Source organism: Halichoeres trimaculatus, unplaced genomic scaffold (genome assembly GCF_033239565.1).
Source record: "Halichoeres trimaculatus isolate MK-OKI-2021-1 unplaced genomic scaffold, fHalTri1.1 fHalTri1_scaffold_5, whole genome shotgun sequence".
In the NCBI taxonomy this organism is placed as follows: Eukaryota; Metazoa; Chordata; class Actinopteri; order Labriformes; family Labridae; genus Halichoeres; species Halichoeres trimaculatus.
The window spans coordinates 35,279,664-35,293,362 of NW_027437183.1; the positions used below are offsets into that span (position 1 = coordinate 35,279,664).

A 13,699-nucleotide genomic window follows, 5' to 3' on the forward strand; every position below is an offset into this window, starting at 1 on the left:
GCAGCGACGGTTCAAACACGGAGGTGTTTCCAGCCAGAGTCGATCCAAAGTCATTTATTCACAGCTGAAAGCGTCAGGAAGGCAAACGACGACACTCTGATGGATTATTATTGATTCTAATATCAAACAATTCAAGAGAAATCTTGTAATCTACATATTAAGTCAACAATGAAAACTTTCGCCTGTCTAAAAATAAATCCTCCACTCATCTCTTACTCTGTGTCTAAGTTTCGTATTTTGGTTGCGCTGAAAATGTCTCTGGACGACCTGAAGTTCTATCAAATTAAGCTCCTTACAGTCTGAGGGCCTTTAAAGCTGTGTGAAATACATTCTGACTGTAAATGAGGGATTAATCCAGAGAGAAATAAGAAAAAAAGAGAATGACTTCATGAAATGTCAGCGCTGAGTGCAGCAGTATATCCGCAGAGGCCTGAATGCAGCACATCACACACACACACACACACGAAACATGTGTAAGAGGCCACACAAAAGTGTGCTTGTTTATCCCCGTGGAGTTGGGCTTTGTCATCACACACTGTGAAGTTATAGGCGCTGACACCGGGAACAGCGTGACCCACTTCTCCCTGACCTGGAAACACTCCTCAGGCTGACCCCGAGTCTAATGCCAACGCGTGTCGCATCAAGACAAAATAAATAAATAAACAAACAAAAAAAGGAAGGAGGGAGGGAATCAAATGTAGGCTAATCATGAATTATTGAAGCCTAAAATGATAAGAAAGCACAGAGGTCAGCAGGAGCAGCTCCCCAACACGACGCAGCACTCACGCCATGTTAGAGGAGTGCAGGAGGCAGGGGCACCCATGGGAGCGGAGAGGGGGAAGCAAGTGAAAGGGAAAAGTCGAGCAGTGGCCTTTCATTCTTCACACACTCGTCTATACATTGACTTCAGGGTCTGAGGCCAGATGAGGAAAGCATTTACAGGTCTGAGAGGAGTCCAGATGAATCTGGAGGTCCTGAGTGACTTCAGGAGTCCAGGACACGAAGTGAGTCCAGTTATGTGAGGACAAAGAAAAGGCATGTGCTGGGTTACAGCCAAGTACTTCCATATGGGTGCTGAGTTCACTGGGTCCAGGTGGCACGTGGGAGCATACATCACAAGGGGGTCCAGCATGGATATACTGCCCCCATGTGGTGGGCAGGGTGCAGTGCTGCAAGAGCCTATGAGGGGGTTTCAAGTTAGTCCTTCAACACATGAAGGATTCATAACTGAACACCAGCAAACACTGCTTCTGACCAGGGAAAACGTCTCCAGTAGGGGGCGATGTGGAGAAAATGTCAGGATGTTTTGATGTCAGGATCAGGATCTGGAGTTTATCAGGACTGTTTTTCATTTTCAGACTATTTTGACCTTAAAATAAAAATCTAAGCCCCAAATATTTCTGATCCTACATTTTGAAATGTTTTCATGCGACATTTTTTTTCTTTCCATGACTTAAATCTGGTCTTGTGACCTCTAACGCAGTGATTCCCATCCAGGGAATAAACATTGTAGGGAGTGTGTAAAAATATGAAATAATATATTTCCAACTCGGAAGTCCTGAGATCAGCCCGTCAATAAAATGGTGTGTGTACTATACAGCTTGTTACCCCAGGGAGACAATTGTAGCACAGCTGCACCAAGGTAAAAACAGATGCTTACCTGCAGCCAGGTAAATATGAAAGACAGGCTCAAGTGTCTCATTAAAGCCCAGACAACTGATGAAAAGAAAGTAATACTGCTATTACTGAATATTATTTTGTCAAGCATTTTGTTCTGGATTTTTAATGATTAAAGGCCTTTTTAAGGAGCTCCATTTCTCTTTGCTAAATGTTAAGGGATTTGCATTTATTACAAAGGCAGACTGATTATTCTGATTTCACTTTTTTATTCATTTTTTTTTATTTCCAAGTAAAAATATTAATTATCTTGATGATTAATTTGAGTTTAAAAGAAGGAAATGCCAGCTGTAGGGGTAGGAGAAAAAAAATCTATGTACCATGGTATCAGGATTTTTTCTCTAATGATTTTAAATAATAATTTCTTTTTTTATTATTATTTTGTTCAAAAAGCTCTTTTTTTTCCAAATTTAAGTCCCCTGAGTAAATCTTGAAAACTGTCTCACATGTGGTGTGCATTTTTTGGGAATATGTGGCTCCTGATAAAGTCTGTAAACATCAACATCATTCAGCTTTTCCACTTGTTCTGGTCTTGAAAAAGCAAACTAAATTTTGCAAAACTCTGAACTATCCAAAACATCAACAATTTAAATCGAATCATGAGAAAAAAGTATATTGTGCCAGCTCATTTTATAGGGGACTTATTCAACGTAGCTCCAATCTGTTGTGGTAAATGTTAAAAGAGTTCTAGATGTAAAACAAAGGAAGGCTTTTTTAATAATATTTTTGAAGGTAACATTTTTTTTGTATTAATTTGAGTAAAAAAAAAAAAAGAAAATCTCAGAAAATTAAATGTTCTTATTAAGGATTTTGAGAGAATTTCATTTAATAATCAGCTGTGCTACGTTCTACTTTTGGAGAATCATCAACATGTGTGAGTGATGTCATGGTACAACAGAGAGACACAGGGAGTACACAAGACAAAAACAGTTGGGAACCACTGCTCTAATGTGTTTTCACATTATGATAAGAGAAGCAACCTATGCACAGTCTAAATTAGGACTGGGCAATTCATTGAAAAATAATCAAAACTGACAATACGAGCTTCTAACAGACGTAAAACTGCTGTGTCGATTCTTTTGATTTTTTTAATGATTCTGGTTATTCCCCTCTTATTATTCTCTTTCTCTAGATTTGATTCATTTTCCACAAAACATTTCCATTCCAGCTGATGTGTGTTTTCAATTCCACTGCTCCAATAAATAACCCTAAATTGTTCATCCATACATGTTCATTTCAAAGACTTTTTTCAGAATTACAGAATAATTTGAGTTAAGAGTTGGGATAATCGTGACTTTACTAAAGTAAGTTAGAAGGTTCACTTAATCCTGGTTTTGATTTGAGCTGCCAAGTCCTTTTCCAGATGTAGTTCAGTGACAGAAAATGTAAATGTAAGCAGATCATTCAGGGCATGATTGATTTCAGTGCCACAGTTTTTACATTGGCAGATGAAACCTCAGGCCTGACTTTGGACATGCCTGCCCTAAAGTGTTTCCCACATCAATTTCATTGAAGTTAAAGAGAAAATAAAAGATTCAACATCATCTCTTCATCTCAGCCTGCTGGGATTTCTTCTTGAGAGGTGACGTTTAAAGTGAACAGCAGAGGGATAAACGGTGCATGTAAATCCAGTCAGAGAAACCGCCCGCGGGGCAAAGTTGAGGAGAGAAAGTCTCATTCTCAGCTGGTAATGATTAACCACGCAACACAAGTAGTCACCAAAGAAGCATGATAACCACAGCGACAGCCATTGGTCAGCTGTGGAGTTGGACTTAATGGAGAGAGGGGGTCAGGGATGGGTCAGGGGAGAGGTGATGAGAGGAGGAGTCATGAAGCAAAACGTGCCGGGGACACAAAGAATCAAGAAGGTTTTTATGAAACAGTGGAACCAGCCACGTTTCCAGCCAGTGGAGTTATCATGAAGATTGTAGCGCTCTGATGTTGGAGGGATTGGTGAGCAGCTTCAGCTTTTATGGACTCCTTGATTTGACCGCTGCACCAAACAACTACATCTGACACGGCACTCTCACAGGTTTATAACCCAGTGAACCACGGATCAATCCCCAGTAAACGACCATCTGCGTGCTCAGGGAGAGCAAAGGATGCCCTGCACCTCTGAGGAACATATTTCCAGTATAAGATATCCAACCTAAAACTGCTTCTCCTGAGTCGCTGCTATAAAAACAGCTGTTGCTAACTCAGCTATTTCACCCCTGACCCGGGTTTTTTGGTGACTGAATGGGGGTCTCTGAATTCCCACCCCTGTCAGAGCATTTACAAGCCTGAGGAGCCCTGCCTCAGCCCCCCTTGACCCCAGCATCACCCTTGCCCAGTGCATGCACCAAGGCATCCTGGGAGGAGAAAAAGGGCAGCAGAGAGAGGAGAGGGGACAGAGAGGCTACGGCCACAAGCCCACCTCGTCAAGTTTACAACCCAATCAGGCTGAGCCTCATAAATCCACGCCTCCTCCCGCAGCACCCAACAATGGGCAGCATTCAGTGTGTGTTCAGGTTTAATAGTTCCTCTCCAGCTTCCTTCCACCCCCATCTCCTCCTGCAGGTTTATGGAGGGAGTGATGAGAAAGCCCAGGCCGGAGGAGAGCTGCACACAATCAGGTCAGCGCAGAGTCATGGCGAGGTCAGCGCTTTCTGAACTGTGTCCGACCTCTGACCCCCCCGTGGTGCCACCTGGCGCTGCGATGGCAGCCAGGGGAGTCCTGGGTGAACTTCGCCTGAACCTGGACCTTAACATTGGACCACTGCCTCACCCCTGGCCCTTTGCTCCCTGTTTCCTCTTCACATTTTAGGTTTACAGGTTCAGCATGTAGCAGAGACATTCTGCTGGCAAAAACACTTTGACTCTCCAGCTGCGCTCTCTGCGCAAAACTTATGTACACAAATTTACAAAAACCCTTCAAACAACAGATCCATAGAGGAAACACAGAGGGAATCTGTTCAGTTTCTTTAGTCTCAAACAATAAATAAATATCAACCTGCAGCTGTGTGATGATCTTTAATGATCATCTGTTTTTTTAATTCACACACAAATACACACAGTTTCACTTCTAACAGTTTCAGCATCAGTGAACACACACAGTTTGAGCAGAGCCGGCTCCATCAGACTGAGTTTATACCCCCCTCTGGTGGACTGAACAGGTATTTAAAAGCCATTCAATACAGCTGTAGATCCCTAAGTTGCCTCTAGATGGAGCCACTACATTATGGCTTCATGTTACTGCTCCTCACTCTCACCAACCCAAACAGTTAGCATCCATCTTCTAAAGCAGCCCATGCTGCTTCAGGGACTAAAGTTTTATCAATACACATCTCTAAAATGTGTCCATTTGGTTTGACAAAATATCACACCAACGATCTGCCCCGTCTTGCTTTTAACAGCCAAATCAACAAAAGTATCTGAAACCTCTGGAATATGCTTGGTGTTCTGATCATTTTGGCCACTCCTGTAAACTGTTTCGCTACTCAGAATCTAAGGAGTTTCATCCTGGTAGAGGATATCAGCCACTCCTGAAATCTTCATCAAGGACTTTATAATAAAGCAGAAACCTCTGGTCTTAAAAAGGGACACACGATATATCAGTATCAATATCAGTATCAGCCATTGTTGGTCATGTTTTCAACACATCGGTATGGGCTGGTGTGTAAAAGTGGGCTTTAATTTACTCATTAGCTGCCGGCCATTTTTAGGGCGTGTTGAACGATCTTTCAAGACCCAAATAATATTGTTTTCTATGACTATGTAAACAACTAAGCTACCTAAGAAGAGTGGATTCTCTTCTTTTGTGTTTCTCTTCCTGTTTTTGATTAATAAAAAAAAAAACAGACAAAATGTACTTTTTTGATCACATTCATATTGTGTGCTCCATCCTTTGATCCTGTCCATGGTCGTCTTTTCTCATGATCTCGCTGCTCTTCCTCTCTGAACTACCTCAGCACATCATCTCAGGTTTTTTTTTTTGAAGGTTTTTTTTCTATTGTTATGAACTCTGCTCTGACCTGCGAGGAACAACAGATGAAAATTAGCCTTAGGGCTAATTCTAGCATATTTACAGACATGCTGTGTTGAAATGTTCATTTATATGCACTGTCCCTTTAAAAACTCACAGACTGAGTCACACTCACTCTTTTAAGTTATGAAGTGTAAAATAAGTTCTGGGCGTTACTTGACTGACAGTTGGGCACCCTGTCACTGTTAGCAAGAAGGCTACAGGTAGATTAAGTTAAGCATTTCCAACATGGCTCCTGCTGGCGATATGCTTTAAACTCAGTATCAGAAACAAATGGGTGACATCACAGACAATGGAACAACATAATTTATGCACTGTGTGAAGTATTAAAATGTGCAACCAGTACTGGAACCATGCAAATAGATAGAGTAGTGATGCATTATTTTAAAGGGTTTACTCAAATAAACCCTCTGGATCCCAAACCCACCAACAGAATACGACTTAATTTCAAATGACTTTCATTTAAAATAATTTTTTTAATTCAAAAACGAAAAAAAAAAAACAAAAAACAGCTTTATTTTCAGATTTTCTAGAATACCTCAATGCTTCGATGTCAGCTACTTGTCTAAACAGGCTAGAGAAGACAGGACAATGTCATCAACATCACTTTGTTTGTCATATCTTCTTTGAAAATTTGCAGAAAAAAGTTAGCTTGAGCTAAAATCTGTTAAAAGCAAACAGTTCTTCACTTCTTCCTGCATTCAGTAAACCCTGAATGACTGACATATACATTGCTTTAAAAATCCTTTGAGTTTTGCTCCCCATGGTGTTGCTTTGCAGTTAAATTTCTGCTCAGTCACTCGGCACCAGATCTCATTGTTGAACTGCATTGCAGATTGACACAATGAAGACTGTAAACTGTGTAAACATTTGTGAGTTTATGAGTTTTTCAAGAGTCAACAGCTTGTAATAATATTGTAAGAATTACTGCAATTTGACTAAGTTAGACTGCTGAGGAGCCATTGTTGAGTCACACCTGTCGTGTTTTAGTCATGTTTGTCCTGAACCCACTGAGGTGTAGAACTTCATACTGTGGTGAAACATGAGTCCACAGTGGGTAAAAAAAAACAAACATCAAAATTTGTAGATTTTTTAAATGTAATGCCATCACCACTACTTTCCATCTGTTGCTGTTTCTTAATTTTTAAAAGGATAAAATGGTAGAAAATCAATTTTCTTTCTGACAATTTACAGCTTTTAAATGTTGTTGCACTGCATTAACACATAACTGAGTTACATCATCTTACAGCCATGGTCGTCCTAATTCCATAGAGCTGCAGGACATTACTTTGCATAGGGATGAGCGAGTACCAATACCAGGTATTTGTACCAGGCCGATACCAGCCATTTTTCAAGGTATTGGTACTCCTGAAGGCTGCAGATACCAGGGGCAGATACTCTAGGAAAGGAAATCTTACCTCGAGCAAGTCCTCCTCGCCTGTAGTTGCTGCTAATTGCTGCGGTTTAACACCATGGCAAATGTGCATCAGGTCCAGTTCAGACAACATGAATGAACTGGGAGAGTTAACAGTTAAACTGTTTTATTTTACACTTTAGTTGACTTTAAAGAATACTTAAACTGACAGTTGTTAGTTTTATGAGCACTTTTAATATTATTTTTTCAAATATTTATCCAAAAAATATAAACTCAGAGAGAGTTGTTTGTGTTTTATTTTAGACTTAATGTCAGAGTGAGTGTGCTGTCTTTGATCATAATAATCTGTCACGTTAATTGAAATTTTACATATCAAGAGTTCTAGTAGTACTGGTGCTCAGTATCAGTGAGTACTCATGGGGGAGTACTCGTACTGGTATGGGTCTAAAAAAAAGTGGTATCGAACTTCTCTAATTTTGCACAATATCACACCCTGTCTTCATGTACCCTCAGCAGGAGGGAGTCCAGGTAAAATAAACGTAGGAAGCTGGGATGTTTGAGTTACTACATGCATTTTTAGGAGTTCTGTGCACGTGTAAAAAGAGCTGAAGCTATATGACACAGACTGGAATCGACAACATGAAGATTCTTACATGTTTTGAACTTAACACCCTCTGTGATTTTATTGTGATGAAGTGATTCACAGCACGAAGCCAAAAGAACGACCCAGTGATTCAGTCAGTGTTTTGTAGACGGTTTAGAAGCAGGCATTTGTTGGAAAGAACAAAACAAAACAGTCAAAAAAGGAGAAGCCCCTTTGTTTTCATCATCAAGGTTTGAAGTTTTGAGCTCAGATGTAATGAAATCATGTTTGGAACATTGTTTTTGCGGATGTTAACGTGCTGCTGTTTCATGTACTTCTGACATTTACATTCGTGAGGTTTGATGACAAGTGTTGCACAGCAAAGAAGAACGAAGAAAAAAGTATAAAGACAAAGGTGAGAAACAAGGGTGATAAAGAACGTTTTACTCTGACAGTAATGTTGAAATGGGAGACTCACCCATGTTGTAGCCGTGTTCAGACTCCATTGGATGGTCACTGAAGAAGCCTGGAAGAGCCAAAACAAAGAGGTAAGGTTAGCCCATATCTAAACACTAAGTAACTTCATTTACTTCAGCTTTCTCCAGTAAAATAGTCTTTTAAAACTTAATACAAACAACATTTACCACACAAGTCCAGGAAAAAGTTTGATTCCAAAATATCAAAGGAGAAAAATGACACTTCAATTGTTTTTGGAACAAATCTGCCAACGTGGTGAGAAAGGATTTCTGGATTTTCCAGGTGAACATGGTTCATTTTAAGTCCAATAAAACATTCTTCAGTGAAAAACTCAGATCATCATCAGGCAGGTTTTTGATGAGAGACGAAAAACTCACACAGGCACGGTTTTGATCAAGTAACATGGTCAAGTTATTGGCTTTAGCAGTGATATGAAAAAATGTAGTGTAAATATTCCACATTACACAAATTTATACTGGAAACTCAAAGCAGGGATCCGTAACAACAGATCTGGACCACATCAACAAATCTGATCTCTGTTATGACCGTGTCATGTCATACTGGTACAGTCACAACCCGAGGACAATCTATGTGTTTCATATTGGTTTCAACCTCACGTCCCAGCTTCACTTCATCCCCACTTTCCTCCCCGCCTCGCCTCCTACAGCAGCCCGGCCATCTGTGCGCCAGCGTCTGGAGACACAGCGTCCTCTTCTCACTTTCAAGGCGTCCGGCGAGCTTCATCACTCACAGGAAGACGGGTGCAGAGTGTGCCTCAGATCCCCCTATCTGTGTCGGTGTACCACCCAGCTACCAACAGCTGTAGACCCCTGACCTGACACACGCCAGCTGCCCCCCACTCCACAACCCCCACCCCTCCAACTCCTCCACAGTCAACAGCAGCATATGTTCTCCCTGGAGCATACACCAACACACACACTTTGTTCTAACACACACACTCGTGCCGTGGTTGCACTCACATGGACACACGATTACAGTGGCACACACACACACACACACGTTATCTCTGAACTTGATGAGACTCCAACTCTGAGCTTTGGGTGAAAAAGTTTACTTGTGGATCATTTTTGAAATATAATCTTTTTTTCTTTTTTTTGGATTGATTTAAAGGCAGAACATCACAGTGCATCCTGCACTTATGTGGATTTGTAAAAGAATTTTGCCTTAAGAAAAAAAAATGTAATTTTCTGCAACAGGACTTCACCTCAACTAATGATTACAGCAAAATAATGCTCCCCAGTGTAGGAGTGGAAGAAAAAATAGTTTCAGATAAGTATCGAGAAAAAAAATTATATATATATATATATATATATATATATATATATATATATATATATATATATATAAACCCTACAAACTGACTCACGTGTAATGTGCATATTTGGCTCCTGATATAATCTGTAGAATGGGGATAGAGCCATTATCAACTATTAATTATTGTCAGCATTTTGAGACATATTGGTATCAGCCTTTTTTTTAATCTAGCAACCAATAGTTTACAACTAGGTTATTTTGGCTCTGATGCAGTTGTGCCCCTGTCTACAGTCACTACTCTGTCTCCAGCTTTGTCCCACATGTGGTAACCACACCTCAAGTACTTTAAAACAATGATGAGACAAAGAAAAAACATTTTAGTTACATTGAAATTTTGGAAAACTTTTTTCACAGTATTTTATTTTTTCAGTTAAAGTTTTCAGTTAACTTTACAAGAACGATAAGGCATTTAATAAAAGTTGAGTGTTAGAGTTTGTGTTATTCAAAACTTTCACGCCAATAGTTAATAGTTTCACTTTTACTGCAAATTAATATCAGTCCAGTTATCGGTTATAGGTTTCCTTGACAACTATTAATCAGAATTGGTCCTGAAAAAAAATATCATGTCAACATGTCTATCTCTACAATAGACGCTTACATCATAATTCAACTTTTCACATGGCCTGGTGATAAAAAAAGTAAGGTTAAATTGGCAAAAATTGGAAATATTGAAGAATTACAATTTAAATAGAAGAAGCACCCAAAAAGGGTAAAGGATTTCTTTCTATTATCATTTATTATCATTATTATTATTATTATTATTATTATAATAATAATAATAATAATAATAATAATAATAATAATAATAATAATAATAATGATAATGATAATAATAATAATAATAATAATAATAATAATAATAATCATTAAAAAAAGAGTATTAATAAAAACATAAAACAAAATAAAAAAGCGTCAGAGGGATTTGAATCGGGAGAAAAGCATATTGTCCAAGCCTTAATAGTATGATTTAAAGAAGCAGGCACATCCTCTTGGTTTTTGCTTATAGTGCCTTGAACCTTGGGATGCAGTGGAACAGGAGATTTTCATCATGGATGTTCAGTCACAGATCTGCAGCAGCTGAGTGATGCTATCATGTTAATGTGGAGAAAAATTTCTGGGGGAGGTTTCAGCAGCTTGTTGAATCTAAACACCCAGAATACAGACAGTTCTAAGGGTGATGAGGGGTCCAGCCTGGAACTAGCAAGGACTACCTAATGAAGTGGACAGTAAGAGTGCATTTTTCTTTCTACCAGATTAAAAAAACACACATGTACACATATGGACTTAATTTTCAGGGTAGAAATCTGCAGGTAGCCCCTTGAGTCAAAACCAAACAGGGTAAATCTGCTTCGGCTGAAAAATGCAGCAACAGATGGTCCAAACTTCTCAATGATATCAAATGTTCCAACGCCCTCTACCATCCAGTGTTAGTGAAGAGCTGTTCTCTTCTATTTTTAACAGTCTTCTCTGTTAAAGTTCCTTTAAAGGTAAACGACCACACCTTACTGCTCTTTAATCCTCCACTTTAACAGCTGTACATAAGAAATGTCTGTTTTTAAACTGGTCACATCATGACGAAACAGGTTAATGTTTGTAACCATCTTCCCACCTACAGGTTTCCATCTTTCTCTGCACTGCGCTGTGCTCAGCTCTTAACAGAGGCATTTCAGGGCTGAGGATTAAACCCTGTTTCAATCCATACTCCAAGGCTGCAGTGTGTCCTGATAATGGAGCAGCATTAGAGAAGAATGGAGCTCTCCAGTGTGTGGTCTCTGTTGCTAATCCTCATGACACTTTATTGACCATTGTAGCCCGAGGCTGAGAAGGCTTCCAGCAGCAGCCAATACAGCCGGAGCCTGCTCTGCTGCGGCCCATTGTGTGTTGACAAAGAAAGGCTGCATCTTTAACCTTTCACCTCTAAAAACTCCACAAGCTCCAGCACAATCAGCTCCTCATCAAAATAACATACCGGCTCTCGTCCCCTCTGTCTCACTCCTCGAGGAATGAGAGAAGTTATTACTTCTCAACATGGCATTTTCTAGAAGAATTGGAAGAAGTCTTCACGTCCTGAACTGACGTGAGCAGATTGACTATCTACTCAGTGGCTGTTTCATCAGATCAGATACTCGCACTGTTGAACCAGGCTGAAGTCCTTCACCTCCACTGATATCAACCTGAACATATCTGAATGGGCCTGACGTAGAGAACTGTCAGTGAAAAGAAAATCCATACTGAGCTCTGTTTGTCACCTTTCTGGTATTTGACATGATGGAAAACACTTGAACACAGTAAATTAACTTCTCTCTCCTCTCAAAAAATTATCCAGCAGCATCCACATTTACAGCAACAACGATGTCCCGCAGCTTAAATGACCAAACCAGGCGTTACAACCTCCATCCCCACACAGCAGATCCACACGTCTCATTGTGAAGCGTCTTGTTCCTGGATTTGTTGTTGCACAAAGTCACAAGTCTCTAAATCCTGAACCTTGAGCCCCAGCTCCACAGGAATGCAAGCTCAACATCCATACAACCTCTACCTCAGTCCATCACTGTCTCTGCTCCTCTGTCCCAGATGGTCTGGGTTCTGCATGGCCGGCGGAGGGCAACGCCAGCCTGATACCTGAGCAGGTTGGCCTCTACCTGGCAGTGGAGCCAGCTTTGGGCCAGCCTCGCTCTTATCTCTGAGGAACAAACCACAGTCCACAGTATCACATGTCGAACCGAGCAACAGTGAGAGAAAGAGAGGTGAACCCCTGCTCAAAATGAGCTCCTGACTTATTTTTCCAGGATGTTTAGGATCCAATAGGTCCAGGGACTATGTTTTGAGCAGGAATGGAAGTAGTGGTGTTACAAAATAAAAAGCAAAGTGAAGGTGTTCATGCATTGTGACCTCCTCTCCTCCTTCTCCAAGGAGTTTACAGTGTGATGCTTAACTCAGCGTCTGAGGCCAGAGAAAAGCTGTTTAGTAAAGCTGTGTTTTCTTTGGCTCTCAGTAAGACAACATCTTTAAATGAAGCTATGTGATGTGAATTTTCATTTTATTTGTATTTTCAGACATCTCCGTTTTACGGGTTCAGTCGTGTTAAAGAGACTGTGGGGACTACCAGATTGAATTGGACTGCAGCGACTCCTTTGGCCTGGAGTTGCACACACACTGTCATAAAGATGTGACTCTTCGCAAGGCAACTGTTATGTCATGCTGTTGTTTGACATGTGACAACAAGAAAACTCTGTCAGTTTGTACCGTAGTTTAGTAGAGCTGCAACGATCGGTCATCCTAATCGACTCGTCGACTATAAAAAAATAGACGCAAATTTTAACAGTCAACACGTCATATTATTGTTTTTATTGTTGTAGTCACATGGTGAAATGAAATACCAGGGGTAATGCTCATCTGTAACTTCAGTTCACAGCATGAGGTGCTGTGTTATTGGATACTTTTATGGGAAAAGGTCACCAAGTTCATACATGAGGAATATCAATGAGGAAAAATCTCTGTGCCTCGATGGCACTGCACACTGATGGAGGCTCTGCATCTCTGGCTTGGACAGCCTGACAGCTCCCGGTGTTTAGCATCTGATAACGTGATTTAGAGAGTCTCCTTCACTCTCTGTTAGCTCTCACTCTCAAGCTCACACTGCACCAGTGACACTCAGCGGGGGCGGGTAGCATTAGTGCACATGAGCAGAATAGCGCATGTCGAGAAATAAAACTAAACACATTGTCATGGAGAGCTGGGAGAGATTTAGGCGGGATCATAAAGAGAGCAAAGCAAGCCCCAATAAGAAACTGAACATTAGAAAACAAGCCCAAAATCACTTATAAGCGGTCTTACCAATTTTTCATCTCCCTTGTTACCTGCTTTATTCATCTTGAGCTTTATTTTGTTTCTTTTTGTATAGTACTTATATTTTTTTGTCATTATGAATGAAATAAAGACAAACAAACAAACATGACACAGGGCTGACCAATCAGAGGAGAGAACCTAACTCTGGGTAAGTGCAGTGAAAATGCAACACACAAGTTGAATTTTAAAAATCTGCACTTTTTAAAGGCCAAATTAGGTTGAAACACAAAATAATTGTGATTAGTCCACTAATTGAAAAAAATAACCAATAGATTAGTCACCAGTAAAAATACTCATTGATTGCAGCTCTAATGGAGATCAGATCTTCTTTTTAATTGACTTACTTTTCTTTGTTCAAAAGACTTTGCCCGGTTCTCTG

At 40.2% G+C, this 13,699-nt stretch overlaps 1 protein-coding gene across 1 annotated transcript in view; it reads right to left on the minus strand.

The window, feature by feature from the left end:
- Positions 1-13,699, minus strand: part of nr6a1a (nuclear receptor subfamily 6, group A, member 1a) — a 141,695-nt gene that overhangs the window by 98,329 nt on the left and 29,667 nt on the right. Inside the window, exon 2 of the mRNA XM_074670957.1 lies at positions 8,138-8,185. Coding sequence (XP_074527058.1) covers positions 8,138-8,185 — 48 coding nt within the window. The remainder of the gene's footprint in view (positions 1-8,137; positions 8,186-13,699) is intronic.